The 16,847-nt window shown below is 40.3% G+C and overlaps 1 protein-coding gene across 6 annotated transcripts in view; it reads left to right on the forward strand.

The window, feature by feature from the left end:
- CARM1 (coactivator associated arginine methyltransferase 1) overlaps nt 1–16,847 on the forward strand; it is a 46,656-nt gene that overhangs the window by 24,192 nt on the left and 5,617 nt on the right. The window contains exons 5-16 of one of the 6 annotated variants that reach the window (XM_068128068.2): nt 880–990; nt 5,367–5,544; nt 5,965–6,055; nt 6,524–6,605; nt 10,293–10,378; nt 10,757–10,846; nt 10,965–11,102; nt 12,083–12,172; nt 13,866–13,957; nt 14,160–14,238; nt 14,344–14,430; nt 16,194–16,277. In XM_068128068.2, coding sequence (XP_067984169.1) covers nt 880–990; nt 5,367–5,544; nt 5,965–6,055; nt 6,524–6,605; nt 10,293–10,378; nt 10,757–10,846; nt 10,965–11,102; nt 12,083–12,172; nt 13,866–13,957; nt 14,160–14,238; nt 14,344–14,430; nt 16,194–16,277 — 1,208 coding nt within the window. The remainder of the gene's footprint in view (nt 1–879; nt 991–5,366; nt 5,545–5,964; nt 6,056–6,523; nt 6,606–10,292; nt 10,379–10,756; nt 10,847–10,964; nt 11,103–12,082; nt 12,173–13,865; nt 13,958–14,159; nt 14,239–14,343; nt 14,431–16,193; nt 16,278–16,847) is intronic. The other 5 variants (XM_068128087.2, XM_068128044.2, XM_068128052.2 and 2 more) reach the window with 5 other exon arrangements.

The following is a 16,847-nucleotide window of genomic DNA, read 5'->3' on the forward strand; positions in this document are numbered from 1 at the left end:
ATCAAAACAATTGTCTAAAAACTAAAACTAGATCTAAAAATCATGCTTTTAAGCTTGACGATATGCGTTTCGAATTTGTTTCCTCGAAAGTAAAAAAAAAAAAAAAAAAAATCAAGGTTTTCACGGCAATACCGTTGATTTGCATCCGTAAACATCGCACAAGCAGTGACTGACATCCCGTGGTCTAGTGGTCTAGCGTCGATGAGATGATCTGGTGCGCGTAACTATAGTACCTACAACGGGTGCTCTTTATGCTCCTCATATGTATCATATACGATGGAAAGCGTAGTATCTATATACAATGTGTGCTATTTTTGCAGGGGCACAACTGCAAGGTCATTTTTGTTGCAGATTGACATGTATTGACTCATTTTCAATGATGACAAAATGATTGTATTCCATAAATAATGTCGGGGCATTCCATAAAGATTCATTATAAAAAATTGCACCCATGTCTGAAGGAAGCGCTTCAATGTGGCATTTTTAATGAAATTGGCAAATCCTATAAATGAACAAAACCCATTAGAATAACCCTTTGGAATTGCCCTTGGTAATTGCCTGTTGGAATTGCACTTGTTTAACTTTTACAATTAACCTTTGGAATTACCCTTCAGAATGAAAACACTGTGGGTTAGAAAGGTTCTTCTTCATTTCTTATGGACGGGTGGATATAGTCAAATATTGCAGTGGCTTAACCGCTTAAAGATACCTTGACTTGAGGGAAAAGTACTTGTGATTTGACTTGAGCGAAAATGGCTTGCTGACAACTGTAGAATACTTTTTGTTGCATGATAAATGTGTCATGGCACCCTCTTTTGGCTATCTGCAGATATTCATTTGAAATAATTACTGCTGCTTTAATTGTCTGTTATTGTGCAGGTGGTGCTCGACGTTGGATGTGGATCGGGTATTCTCTCCTTCTTTGCTGTTCAGGCCGGAGCTAGGAAGGTCTATGCTGTTGAAGCTAGCACCATGGCCCAGCATGCTGAGGTGAGGGGTTTGAGAAACTGTGGTGGAATAACTAAAATTGAGGTGTTGATTGCTGTTGGCTACATCAAACCACTAAGATTTGACTCCTTAAAAACAAAACCCCCTGCCATGACAAATTCTCAAATATTCTTATTATTTATTTTTTAATTGAAAATGCTCCTATAAAATACCACTGTGATCCTTTCTCTTTTTTTTTTTTTTTTTTTTGTGCATTAGGTTTGCAAATCGAACCTTTTTTCTTTTAAGCCAAGTAGTTTGCTCGAGTCCATAGGACTTGCACATGCACCAGATGTTGCAGTGTATGTGGTTACAATGTTCATAAAAATCATGTTTTAAAACCCATAAAGTGGGAAATGAGGGCATAATTAGTGTAAACGTAGGCTGGGTGTTCTTGTTTAATAATATTCCTGCTGAATATGTTGCTTACTCCTGGAATCTTAGCTTCAAATCCCGTGTACTGATTTGTGCATTGATTGCCCCCCCCCTCCCCCCCCCCACCCCTGCCCCCTTGTTCTTGTTATACTTGTAAACATGCATCGTCTCCACATATACTTTTTCCTTCATATCTACATCCTTCAAGCTTCAAAATGAGCCTCGCATCACTATGATCCAATAATTAACTCTGAAATTTCAGCTGCATATTTGCACTACACGAACAAATAAAAATGTATAATTATTTGCTCCTCTATAACTTCAGTAGCTTTTGATAAAAAATATAAATAAATGTCGATTTTGTTTTTCAAACAAAAATGTCATGCTTTTTCACATCAAATCTGAATATTAATATAGTCCTACAAACAAGAAACTGCCATATGTATTGTTTTCCCATCTTGATCTGGTATAGAAATGTCATTGATGTTGTGGTTAGAGCCCCGCTCAGTCTTGTAGGTTGGTAGTTCGTCTTTTTTTTCTTTTCTTTTTTTTTTCTTTTTTTTTTTGTATACTGAATCGAGGCTCGTGAAAGAGCTGACATTTATTTCACAAACAAATCAACCAGACAAACAAAATATATAAAAAGAGGGAGCGGAAGACAAGAGAAGGGGAAGCACGCAAACACTTGAGGGCACACAACATTTAAGAGCAGGGAGGTGTGTGGGAGGGAGAGGGCTTGGGGGGAGGGGGTGGCAGAAGTATCAAACACAAGGACACCAAGGACTTCCAGGACAGAAGTTGGTATTTCAAAAAAGTGGAATTGGGGTGAAATTAGTGGGGATAGAAAAGATCAATGTTTTGGATGGGGGAAGATAAGAGATGGTGGTGAACAGCTGTTTTAAAGACCTGGAGGGTGGAGTGGGATTAAAGAGAGTGAGGGAGTTTGTTCCAGAGGCGGGAGAAAAGAGGAATGAAGGAGCAGAGAGTCTTGATTTTGGCAGTTTAACCATAAGAGGGTTGCAGGCAGATCTTGTACGACCTGTAGGAATATTTGGGGGACAGAGCCCAGAGAGAGCTGGGGGGGCAAGGCCAGAGAGGAGTCGGTAGAAGACGGAAAGACCACCAACCTGCCTGCGGTGAGTGAGTGAGAGGCCCTTGGAGTTAGCTTCATCGCGGGAGATTCCAATGATTCTGAATGCTTTGGTTTCAACAGCGTGAAGACGAGCTACCTAGGCTGACCCTGTCTGAGGCTTATCAAGAACTTTTAAAATGGTGCATGCTTATTCCTGTCGACGCTTAGCATATAGAGGATCGAGCATGGATATTATCACCTCCCTCATCATTGGGTTAAGCCATTAATCAGAAGGAATTGTTACTATTCCGTATGCAGCCTAGGGCTGCTGGTTGCATGATTGCTGAGAGCATGGTTGTGCTGTTGATGCAGTGCCCCATGTTTCCAGGAAGCTGATACTCATTTTGCCAAACTAGGAAAAATGACAGGCTGAGTCAACCCACAAAGGGGCTCAAATTCAAGACCCTAAAAATCTTACGCCAACCACATTAACTGTGAAGCCAACACTAGGCTTATTCAAAAGGAAGCAGCCTGGCCTTTAGTCAAATTGTGTCAGTCTGTTTGACTGCCAAGCCTCAGTACAGTTGACAACCTCAGAATATCACATCTACCTTGCTGTCCAGGTTTGTCACCTTGCGTTTTTATTTATTTAGTCACTTTATAATTACAGAATCATTTGGGGTGGCCTGAAGTTATTGATGACGAGGCAATTAAAAACGATGGCCAGTTTACTGTTTATGCCTCATTCTAAAAAAATCGACATATAAGAGCTTACACTCTGGGACAGGTTTTACAACCATAACTAGAACGGTACTCAGTAGAGAGCAGACCACTGCCTGGTTGGCCATATCACTCTGGTGAAGAATCACTTTAAAATTCTAACAGCTGGATCCGGATCCAGATCTTCACCAAAATTGAATTGATTCTTCCTTGTCACACACACAACCTGTTTAACAAGTTTCGTCCAAATCCATCCATAACTTTTTGTGATATCCTGCTATGTATCGTGTTTGGCCCTATCTCCCAATGGTGAAGAATCGCTTTAAAAATTCTAGTAGCCGGATCCGAATCCGGATCTTCACCAAAATCTCATCATTCCGTCCTTGTCACATACGCAACATCTCTGCCAAATTTCGTCCAAATCCGTCCACAAATTTTGAGATGTTTTGTTCACAGACAGACAGTCAGGAGTGAAAACATAACCTCCATCCACCTTTGGTGGCAGAGGTAATAAAACCAAGGCTGTAAGGGTGGCTGAGTGGTATGCACACTTGTCTCTAAGCTGTTTGAATCTCGACCCGGATAGAAACTGTCATCCCTGTGTTTCGCAGGCAGGGTGATTCATCAATGTGTGTGCTGTCTGGGTTAAACTGGGCATCCTATCTACAGACATTAGTTGGTGGACGTTGAAGAATCCCACCTTGTCTTTTGCGAGGGTAGGCAAGCTATCGCCGGAACCCTGGCCAAATTCCAAATTCCAGTCCTGACTTCCTGAGTCGGAGTAGCGAGCCGACCAGGATTGTAGCCTAGTAACTGCATCGGCAGCACCAATATATTCCATAGAGTATGGTACATTATGATAATGATTATGAATAAAACAAGAAAACACTCTTCGACGTCATGACGTCGACCGATATGCCTCTGCTGCCCACCATATCACATCATTATACATACTTGTACGAAGTTTGATTTCAATCCATTCAGCTGTTCTCAAATTATCACATTTTTACCTGACATGACCTCTGACCTTTGACCTCTTGATGCCATCATCAAAACGGTTCATCTTTGCATCATATAATGTTTGTACCAAATTTGTTCACAATCGCATCCCTTGTTCACAAGTTGGCATGGCAACAGAAATTTTACTTAACACGACCTCTGACCTTTGACCTCTTGACCCCAAAATGTAATCGGTTCATGTTTACATCATTATACATACTTGTACGAAGTTTGATTTCAATCCATTCAGCTGTTCTCAAATTATCACATTTTTACCTGACATGACCTCTGGCCTTTGACCTTTTGATACCACAATCCAATCAGTTAATCTTTGCATCATATATGCTTGTACCATATTTGTTCAAAATCCCATCCCTTTTTCACAGGTTGGCATGGCAACATAAATTTTACTTAACATGACCTCTGACCTTTGACCTCTTGATGCCATAATCAAAACAGTTCATCTTTGCATCATATATGCTTGTACCATATTTGTTCAAAATCCCATCCCTTTTTCACAAGTTGGCATGGCAACATAAATTTTACCTAACATGACCTTTGACCTCTTGATGCCATAATCAAAAAAGTTCATCTTTGCATCATATAGGCTTGTACCATATTTGTTCAAAATCCCATCCCTTGTTCACAAGTTGGCATGGCAACATAAATTTTACTTAACATGACCTCTGACCTTTGACCTCATGACCCCAAAATCGAATCGGTTAATCTTTACCTCATACATAGCTGCACCATTTTGACTAAGATCCCTTCAGCCGTTCTCAAGTTATCGCGGCAACGGGAACCGATGACTGGTGGATTTACGGACAGACAGACGAATAACCCAAAAACATAATGCAAGGTAGGCGTTTTTCTTGTAATAATATACATAAAATCCTGGCTTTGATCAAGCCGTGGTTGTGAACCATGATAGTAGGTGGTGCTATTATCACGGTACAGATTAAATTTGATCTAATCTTTTATATCATGAATGTTCCAAAATGTATTCTCTTATAAAAGATTAGACAAATGTATTTTAAGAGCATTTTAATGATCACAACACTTTGTTGAACAATAAAAAGCTATGTGACAACAATTTTACTTTCCAATGTAATTTTGTTGCATTAACTTTCTGCATTGTTACTAACAATGAGCAATTCCTGAATCGAAAGTGCTGTCACTAAGTGGTCTGTCATGCATGATCTTTGTTTGCTAGGTGCTGGTTCGAAACAATAGGCTGTGGGACCGCATTGTGGTGATCCCAGGTAAGGTGGAGGAGGTGAGCATCCCTGAAGAGGTGGACGCGATCGTCTCTGAGCCAATGGGGTACATGCTGTTCAATGAGCGCATGCTTGAGAGCTACCTTCACTCAAAGAAATGGCTCAAGCCAGGCGGTATGCATGCTTTTACAGCCTCGTCGGAACTTGTCCCAAAACATTGATCGTTGCCTTTTGTCAGACTGCACCATTACATCTATGGCAAAAAAATAATATTCATTTGTTCCCTTTGCATCCAAATGGTCTTTGTTACGAAATCTTTCCAAATATCCTCCTTGTGATATAAAACTTTGCTCGCCTTTTCACTCCTGGTGATTTGTACTGTACCTTGTCACTGTTTCTTTTTCGGTTTTATTTTTCACTTGGTAATTGTGTGTTGGTGCCAGATAAAAAATTTCTGTAGTGACATTTAAGGTAGAGACATGGTGTAAACATTGTAGCCAAAAGGATTCAAACTGAGCTAGTTTTGGTCATTTTCTGAAATGTGAAGTTATTGGCTGCCTGTGGAGAGTGGACATCCGCCTATGTCTTGTCCAGGAAACATGTTCCCCACAATGGGAGACGTGCACCTTGCCCCGTTCACCGATGAGCAGCTTTACATGGAGCAGTTCACCAAGGCCAATTTCTGGTAAGGAAATTGCGAAATTGTTCATGCTGCAAAGACGAATGTTGGAAATGCCTGTCGAATCCTCTTATCTCATGGGATTGGGTGGAGGTCAAACCCTTTTGGTTGTCCACAAACCTGCTGCCATTTGTCATTTTGCTTCTCCACGAAATTCGCTTATATACGAAAATAACACACATTGTTGAATGTTTTTACATTTGATATGCAACAAGAAGATTTCATCTTTAAATGCATTCAACTAGTGGGACATTTTTATTTTTATTTTAAATCTTTGTCAAATTTGTCCATTTACTTGATTGTACTTTTCATCGTTAATGTTTGAATCGTGTTTTGGGAAGTTCTTGAAGAAAGTTGAGAATTTCAAAAATCACATTTTTCACAATTTCACATGTTTCACAAAAATCACAATGTATGAATACAAAATTGCATCTCAAAATGGTTTATTTCTGCCACATTGTCCCTTGTGTGTAGGTATCAGCAATCTTTCCATGGAGTGGATCTGGCCAGCCTGCGTGGAGCTGCTGTTGAGGAATATTTCAAACAGCCCATTGTGGTATGTACAATGTTTCTAAAATTATAAATTTGCAGAGATCGAGTGCAATACGGGACTTTCAAAATGACATAAATGTGAACGAGGCCTTTCGCGCATGAGTCATTCCGTGTCAATTCACACAATATCCAGGTACCTCCCATATGGCACCTCTCAGATTGGCCTTTAACATTTTCTAAAAATACCTCCATGCTGAACAAAGGAATCCTAAGTTTCAGCTCAATATCTCCAACGGTTTTCGAGTTAGCACCCCTCAAAATGTGGGTGCCACACCCATTTTTCACACCCATGAATTGCACATTCATTTTATCAGCGTTTTTGAAGACACATAGCTTCTGTTCTAATAGAGAAAGCTGAAAATTGGTTTATAAGCTAATTCTGGCCCAGGCTTTCAGGTTACACAGCCAGAAATTGCTTATCTCTTCTACTTCGGAAGTTATGCACCCCACAAATCTTTCTTTTTGTTTGGTGCTAAATTGATCTTTGAGATTTTGGGGGTCCATATCATTGACACTTTTGAAGCTTTTTAATTACAAATGGTTTTCCCTAAATATTTGGGAACTGGACTGTGCACCAAAAGAGTTTTCGGGTGAACTGACCTTTATTGGGGGTATAGTGGGGTCCTAAACATAATTATGGGACAAAACCACCCTTACGGACCACCCAATTCAGGTCATCGGTTGACTCCGTGGGCACGTTAGGGTTACTGAGCTTTTAACCAAATAAACGATCATAATTGCTCATACTTTTAAAGCAATAAAAACTTTGTCCACCTCCTTGCGTATGAACTGAATTTTTCAAAAAGGATACGTTTTTGTCTCTATACCATTGAAAATTTCAGTCCAGAAACTAAGTCAAGTATGATAAGATGACTATTAGTCAACCAGGATGTATAAAAACATTCATCATAGCTTCAGATTGATTCATGTGGTGAAAATAAAGTGATAAATGAGCAATATCTTCCATAATTTGAGGGGAAAAAAAAAACAACATTTTAACCCTCTAAGCTAATATAGGTATGTATGGACTCGAGTTAGGACTCCAAAAATATACTTGAATGAGAGGTGTCGAGTTCCTTCCATTTCCTGTTTAAATACAAATGAACAGTGGCAGTGGACAGCACTAATACACTCAGCGGGAGATGTAAAAATACAGTATAATTTATCTTGTAGCCCAGGATCTAAACATAAAATATTGAAAACAGCCCTCACAGCTTCCACTCCCTCCTCTTCCCCTCCTCCCCCCACCCTCACACAACATGATTAATAGTAACGCTTTCACACGCTCCAGATGTGACCTTCCCATCGGTATTCAGAAGTCCCCAAACCAGATCCGGTGTCTCCCTCAGAGAATGTCTGTCTCTGATGTAACATCTGCCTGGTACACCCAGCTCCCATGTAAATATAGCTGGCACAAGCTTTGTGTATTCTCATCTCATGAAGATGTCCTTTCTCAAAACGTTAGTAACCATTACTTTGTGGGTAATGCCACGCAGCATCGTCTTTTCAATTGCATATGCCAGTTGAAGAAATCGCCAGACTTAGCATATTTACAGTAGGCAAGGTTTACAGTTCATTCACTGGCAGCAATGGTCGAAGTTTTGGGGAGTACACTCCTTCCCACAGTTCTCCAGAGCTTGCTCCAGTCCACAGTATCTGTAGTCTGCAATACAGGAGGCTGCAGGGTCAGTCCTGTCGGTGAACTGGGAAAGTTCTGCAATTCTTGTGTTGTGCACAGGTACACCCCCTTTCTCTGAGGTATTTTTCGAGTTCTAGTAGCTAACAAAATCGATGATAAATCAGTGTTAAAGGAAGATGCCAAAGACAAATTCGCACAATACATTAGATACGTATCAGCTTGCATTTCAATCCTTACCTCACACGCACAATATATTATGCCGCAATCACCATTGTTGCTATGGGGTTCTGCGTATGTGCGCTGATGTATTGTGGGGTGATCGCATCATTTTGAAAGTCTAATATGATGGACTGCGGGTGCTTTGGCAGTTTCCGTTCTTTCTCTTTTCATTAAAGCAATTTTATTCTTATAAATTTATTAGTCCTGTTAAAATTCTCAGCACATGGTAAAAAGCTGTGAATCTGAAAGCATACTAGTCTTCACTAATATTTATCTATAGCTCTGCAGCCAAAAAACTTCCAGGAGCTAAAGCAGGAAGCCAGCTTTGCCGATGCAAGGAAGAGTTGGATGAAAGAATGCACAAACCTTTGTGTTTGTCTTGGAAATGGGACACTGTATGACGTTTGTGCTACTTTTATAAAACATATTGAAGAGAGGTAGCTAAAAACAGCATTTTGATAGCCCTGCTCCTCCCCTCTACCCACTACCTCCCCCTGCCTCCAAAATATGAAGGCAGACCAAATGATGGATAACGAAGTAGCAAAGTTTTAGTACCAAATGGCAGACATTTGGCCTTGGAACTTGTATATTTGGAACTTATAAGAGGTAAATATTGCAGGTCCACTTAATATTTGAAGATGCTCATGAACCAAGAAAAGACGTCGCTACTAAGAGGTCACCTTTTGATTGCCATCGAGTTCATTCACAAAAATTGCTTTGTTGTAGCAAAATGGATATATATATATTTTTTTTTAATCTTTTTTTTTTTTTAAGTTGGGCACTTCAACACCGGTTTCGATTTGTGTGGGATGGACCAAAAAGGTCCCTGGCTTTATCAGAAAGGAGGTAGATAGGAGCAACCACAAAAAAATTTACATTTCCAAGCACTTCCTTGTTACCAAGGTGAAAACCTACGCTAACGGACATTGTTTTCATCCCAATTTGTCTGCCTGTCTGTGAGGATATCTCAAAAAATTATTGCCGGATTCGGAAGAAAGCTGTTGGACATGTTGGGTGTGTGACAAGGACGAATTGATTCGATTTTGGTGAAGATCCAGATCCGGATACTGAATTTTTAAGTGATTCTTCACCGTTGAAAGATAGAGCCAAAAACGATATGGCACGATATCTCAAAACGTTGTGGACGGATTCGGACAAGGTTTGGTGGGCAGGTTGGATGTGTGTGACAAGGACAAATTGATTCCATTTTGGTTAAGATTTGGATCTGGATACGAGATTTTTCTTAATTTTTAAGTGATTCTTCATAATTGAGAGATAGGGCCAAAATGATGTACTGTATAGCATGATATTTCATGTAGCATGAAGTTGTGGATGAGTTATGACAAAACCTGGTGATCCAGATTGTTCAGCCTGGTGGAGGTATATGCTCTACCGAGTGCTGTTCTAGTTTTGTATATTTGTGGATCTTTTTAATTTGTCGACTTGTTTTTTTGTGGGGGGTGTGTCGGTTTCTTCTATTCCTCAGAAAACCTCGGTGCACTGTAAATGTTCCATCATCACCAAAACGATCTAATGCATTGATTATGAATTTTCTTTCTGCATATTTGGGAATAGTGATGTTTTAGGAGACAACAGGTAAGGGGGTTTTAAAGGTTTGAATGCTCAATTGAAGGTTTGAAAAAAGGGGAGGAGGGTGGGGTTGAGGGGGAGCTGGGTTGCATCATCAAAAGGGACTTCTAACACATGTGCAGTCAAAGCCACCGAAATGCCGACTGATTTCAACCAAGCTGGAAGTTGCATTTTAACTTGTGTACATACATGCATGCATACCCTTGTCATTTGAATCTGTTTCCTTTCCCCATTCCCACCCAGGACACATTTGATATTAGAATCCTGATGGCAAAATCCATAAAGTATACTGTGAACTTCCTGGAAGCAAAGGAGGATGATTTGCACAGGTTTGTTGATCATATTTGTCGCAGTTTGAAAACTTGTTGATGAGGGACACTCGACTTGCTGCTGCACTTGGTGATTTAAGACACCCTCGCCAAACTGTAAAATGGAATAGTTGGGTGGATTGAAGGGCAGTGAGGTTTTTATTTTCAATTTATTTTGGGCCATTAAAAGAAAATGACCTCAGGGTTGTGTGATGGGTTTTGTTGGGTAGAAATATTTATTTGGCTTTGGCATTCCTTTTAATCATTAAACTTTGGATCACCTCTTTTGCTGATATTGTAATGAAAGCATTTATTGATGACACTGAAATAGGAAAATCGATGATTATGGTTGTTTGTCTTTGTCATCTTTTCTCCTGTGTATTTTGGTTTATTTTGCAGATTTGACATTCCTTTCAAATTTCACATGACACAGTCTGGATTAGTGCATGGACTGGCTTTCTGGTTTGATGTCGCTTTTGTCGGCAGCAAGTAAGGCTCACCTGTGTAATCCTTTTCACACACCAACTTCAGCTTTCACTTTGTTTCTTTTTAGCCCAGATTTTTGTGGTTCTTCTTCATCTGATTTAGCCCATTCTGTCATTACCAGTGTGACTGTGTGGTTGTCCACTGCTCCCACGGAGCCTTTGACGCATTGGTACCAGGTTCGCTGCCTCCTTCAGACACCTCTGTTCACCAAGACAGGGGATACTCTATCAGGTTCTGTGCTGCTTATTGCAAACATGAGGTAAGTCTCCTTGTTATAAATTATATAAATTTATATATTTTTTCTTTTCGAAATTTTTACAAATTAATTGAAAATGAAAGTTTAAATGTCTTGAATATGAATGAATGAATGATCGTTTTTAAGGCCATTTTCCCCGCTAGAGCGGGGGTTAGCCTTGCGGGCCCCATGACAATCATGGTTCCCTGTTTGAGGCAGTTGTTTTTTTTTTTGTTTTTTTTTCCTTGAGTGAATAAGTATTCAACCCCTTTGTTATGACACTTCTGTACTTCGTTTTAACAGCCACTAATGGCTTCTGTACCTGACTCTTTGCCAAAATTCCACTGCCAGCATAAATAAACGATGAGTCGTTTGTTTTGACTATATATTGCCTTCATACCTGGCATCGGTTGTGCTGTCATTTGGAATTGATTAGAATTGCTCCTCTGCCCACCATAGTTGGACGACTTGATTGTTATCAATTAAGCAAATGGGTTTTGCACAACTTCTGTCATAGCTGAATTTAATGACTGGCTCTGGTAGATTGTAGCAAAAATATTTGCACAGAAGTTGCTGTTTTCAGGATATTCAGATGAGCTGTCTGGATTGGATGCGATGGGCAACTTCCTTGAACGTTTCATAAATCTGTGGTATTTTGCCTGCTGTTGATCGAGTTTCATCGTCTTCATGCTCTGAACGCATTGCATTGTTGTTGAATGAATTGTCCTTCATTAAATGTGAGCTTCATCCAGTAATTATTGATGTCCGTATGGTGTATCGCAATGCTGGAAAGCTGTCTGATTAGTAGCCATCTGTTGTGGCAGTAACAGTTCAAGCAATTTTTAGCCACTGGCACAAGTTCCTTGCTTGTCCATCATTGTACTTTATCCTGTTTTGAGAAGGATTGATAGAGATTTGGTGAGACATATTGGAGATAGTGGATGAAGGCGAATTGTGAATGGGATTTTAATAACGCCCATGTTTTTTGTTATTTATTTTTGCAGACAAAGTTACGACATTGATATAGTGGCCGTGGTGGATCAGACAGGCTCACGCTCGAGGAACACCCTTGACCTTAAGAATCCTTTTTTCAGGTAAGACCTGTCTATGTACGTGGTGGCTCAAAAGTCAGTTTCCAAAGATTACCATGTTTATTTTCAGGGGGAAAAAAATTGTATGTCAGATAGCACTGAGAAGTAGCTCATCCTTGGTCAGCCACCTAACTATCTCTGCAAAGCAAGAAAAACATTTACTTTGAAATAATGATATACTTTATCAATGCAGTAAACTACCATTTGGGCCGCTCTAATATTTTATAACTAACAAGTAGCTGACGGTCAAATGGCCCACAAGGTGGTGCCTGGTGGAGATTGTCATCCATGTCACATGTAATGCAACATCCCCTTGCTTTCCAAGTGTTGAACCTGCATCCACCTCCCACCTGTGTATGGAAGCTTAAGTTGAGCCAACCTTCGATTCAGCAGCATTATGGCATTTAAAAACTGATTGCTTTAACCCTAAAAGGACTGGGGAGGGGGAAGGGAGGGGGCGTCATGCCCCACCGTGTGTGTGTGTGCGTGCGTGCGTGCGTGCATGCATGCATGCATGTGTGCCAGCCAGCCAACATCACTGCTATGCTTCAAAGCACCCTTGGAAGTCGTTATCTGAAAGGCCATTTACCTCATTGGTTACGGCTCTCTCGATCTCTTCTATTGATGCAAGATGACTGGCTCTCATTGGAGTTTTGGACGTCGGTCAGATCAGACAACATTCACGACCCTTTCAACATTTTCGTCCGTTTTAACAAAAGTCCATGTATATGTAGGTCGAGTAGGGCTACAAAACACAACCGATCGATGCAACGGCTAACAGGAAGAGTATGATGCATGTCCAATTACGAAACCCAAGCCAGTGCTACCACCTGCCGAGAAAAATATCAGTCCTGGAACTTTTTGTCTGTGTGCACTTTTCTTTCATCTGTATAGAATTCCACACCCTGTTGTTCGATCTCCACCAGATTTAGCATATGTATTGAGGGTACCCAGGTTCAGGTCAATGGTACAAAAAATCCTATCAAGTACTATTTAAAGCAAAAATTAAAAGTTGGTTCTGGTATTCATCACATTTGTAGGTTTTTGCCTTTTTATTACCTACGCCACCGAAGATGGATTGAGGTTATGTTTTCACCCCGTCTGCCTGTTTGTCTGTCTTTCTGTGAACAGGATATCTCAAAAAGGTGTGGACGGATTCAGACGAGATTTGGTGGACAGGTTGAGTGTGTGACATGGAAGAATTTATTCCATTTTGGTGAAGATTCGAATCCAGATATGGATCGGAGAATTATTTTAAGTGCTTCTTCACCATTGAGTGATAGGGCCAAAAACTATTATATAGCATATTTCAAAAAGTTGTGGACGACTTGATAAAACTAGGTGGATGAGTTGGATAAGTGACAAGAACAAGCAGATTAGATTTTGGTTCAGGTGGAGATACAGATTCGACATATCGGTGGGATGCAAAACGTAAACTGTTCAGCCTGGATGAGGTAATTGATATATGTGTGAAAATTACATTCCCAGACCAGGAATTTTGAACCCAGGTCCTCTGGAAAACCGTACTAGGGTCACCCAGACAACTCAGATGGCAGAGCACTGGTATGGTTTTCCAGAGGATCAGGGTGAGATTCCTTGTCTGGGCATGTAATTTTACCCAACATATATCAATTTAATTCCTGTGTTCCAGTTGAATGTTTTCTTTATTCACTGCAGAAGCAACTCATTTTTGCAGGTACTCTGGAACGTCCCCGACACCTCCTCCAGGCTCTCAATACAGTTCGCCCTCTGAGAACCTTTGGAATTCTGGAAGCTATGTCCTTCAAGGTGGGCCAACTTGCTGTCAAATGTGTCAATTATGTTGTGATTTTGGTATTTAACGTTGAACCTCCCAGGTAAGTTATGGTTCGATGTCCCAACACACTGAGGCATTTTCATTTATTTGTTGTTTTTTTTTTGCTTCAAATGTGTGCTGGCGGTTGGTTAGTTTTTCGCTCTGTATCCCAATGGCGCCCTGCCTTCGCTACAGGCGATTCGGCTGGCTGCGCGACGAATTATAGCAATCTGGAATCGCACTACTTGTCGTCGTCCTTTGAGGCTAAAGGCAGGTGAATGGAAAACTCAGTAATGGGTTTGCTTAGACCATCTTGTGAATTGGTGCTTTTTAAGTTTGAGGTCTCACCATGTTTGTTCTTTGATCGTTCTTGTTTCAGGATCAGCAGCCGTACCAGCCGCTTACGATCTGAGTTCCGTGATGGGGTCCAATGTGGGGATTTCACACAACAACCTCATACCAGTCGGTACGTGTTATGGTTAAATTATTTACAGTACCATGAAAAAGTATTCATACCCCTTGACTTTTTAAAAATGGATGAAGTTGAGTTTGTTTTTTTTGTCACTGATCTACACAATACTCCATAATGTTAAGTGGAATATATATATATATATTTTAGTAATTTTCAAAGAGCAATTAAAAATGAAAGGCTGAAAAATGTCTTTAGTCAATAAATGTTCAGATTCAGCCCCTTTGCTATGACACTCCAAATTGTGCTCAGGTGCATCTAATTTCCTTTGATCATCCTTGAGATGTCTCTACAACTTGAACACCAATTCAATTGATTGGACATGATTTAGAAAGAAACACACCTTTCTATATAAGATCCCACAGTTGACAGTGCATGTCAGCAGAAACTCTACCATGAAATCCAAGGAACTGTCTGTAGAACTCTTGAGATATAATTGTGAGGAGGCATAGATCTGGGGAAGTGTGTAAAACAATTGCTAGAATGTTTAAAGTTCCCTAGAGAATAGTGAGTACCAATCATTAGGAAATGGAAAGAATATGGAATTACCCAGATTTTCTAAAGCTGTCCATCCGACCAACCGGGCAAGAAGGACCTTGGTCAGGGAGGTGACCAAGAACTCAATGACCACTGACAGAACTTCAGAGTTCCTTGGCTGAGATGGTAGAACCTGCCTGAAGGACAACAGTTTCCGCAGCACTTCACAAACCTAGGCTTTATGGGAGAGTGGTCAGAAGGAAGCCACTCTTGAGAAAAATGCACATGACAGCATGCATGGAGTTTGGAAGAAGATGCGTGAAAGACAGAGGATGAGGCAAAATATTCTGTGGTCTGATGAGACAAAAATTGTACTCTTTGGCCTGAATGCAAAGGGCCATGTCTCACGGAAACCAAGTACAGCTCATCACCCATCTAACACCATCCATACTGTGAAGCATGGTGGTGGCAGCATCATACTATGGGATTGCTTTTCAGTGGCAGGGACTGGGAGACTTGTAAGGATCGAGGGAACAATGAATGGAGCCAAATACAGGCAAATGCTTGAGGAGAACCTGCTTCAGAGTGCAAAAGACCTTGGACTGTGGCAAAGATTTACGTTCCAACAGGACAATGACCCCAAGTATACATCCAAAGCAACACTGGAATGTCTTCAGAAAAAGAGCATGAAAGTCCTTAAATTCCATTGAGAATCTGTGGAAAGACTTGAAGATTGTTGTTCACTGATGCTCCCCAACCAACTCGACAGAGCTTGAGCAAATCTACAAGGTAGAATGGGAGAAACTCTCCAAATCCGAAAATTGGCAAAGCTGATACAGACGTACCCCCGAGAAGACTCGAGGCTGCAATTGCTGCCAAAGGCGCTCATACGAAGTATTGACTCAGGATTGAATACTTATCTAAATTAGGTATTTCTGTATTTCATTTTGTATTGTTTTGTAAAAAATTCTAAAATAATAAAATTTCACTTCGACATTAATGGTGTATTTTGTGTAGATCAGTGACAAAAAAAAAATCTCAATTTAATCAATTTTTAATTCAGCCTGAAACACAACAAAATGTGAACAAAATCCAGGGGTGTGATTACTTTCTGAAGGCACTATATCTCAGGCATCCAATGAGATTTAAGCAATGCTATTTTTAAAATATTGGTAATCCCTATGTTACATGGCTCCCCCTTTCCCATAAATGAATTCATGGGTATTGAACTGTTTGGATGAAATGATGTGGCTCCTTGTCTCTTTTTCATCCTGATAATGTAGCGACTTCTGTTCCAGCAAACGCCGGCATTGTGAACCACAGTCCAGCCCGCCAGGGCTCGATAATGAGCACCGGGTTTGTTCAAGGTATGGTTTCTTTGCTGTAAATGACATGGTGGACTTAAAAAAAAAAAAAACATTTTTTTTTTTTTAAAGTTGCTTTAAAATATGGATCAAAGAAATAGAAGGATTTACTGTTGAAAACTATGAGCTGGCATTGTCCAATGGTCAAGGAATACAGGATGGGCCATTTATCTATTCCCAGTTTTGAACCACTAATTCCGTTGCTGAGAAACAAAATCGAACAAAATATTTACAAGATATGGGAAATATTTCAAGTTTTGTGGTAAAAAATTTATTGAATTCAGAAGTGTACAAAATTAGTTATGAATTTCGACGTGATTTCCATCATTTTCAAGCAGAGTGTGCATCCTTTCATGATACTCCAAGACCATTTTCTGTTGCATTCTGACCTTAATTTCTCCTAAAGCTGCTTGAATCTGCCTTTTCAGGTCTTGAATGGTCGCTGGTTGAGTTGCGCAAACCTTGCCCAAAGAAAGCCCCACAAGAAGAAATCGCGCATAGCATAGTAGCATAGGCTGCCTTCATTCCTCGATTTCTGACTTCCTCCACTCATGCAGTCAATGTGGTGCTCTC

The sequence above is a fragment of the Myxine glutinosa genome, chromosome 1 (assembly GCF_964187855.1).
Source record: "Myxine glutinosa chromosome 1, kmMyxGlut1.1, whole genome shotgun sequence".
Taxonomy (NCBI): Eukaryota; Metazoa; Chordata; class Myxini; order Myxiniformes; family Myxinidae; genus Myxine; species Myxine glutinosa.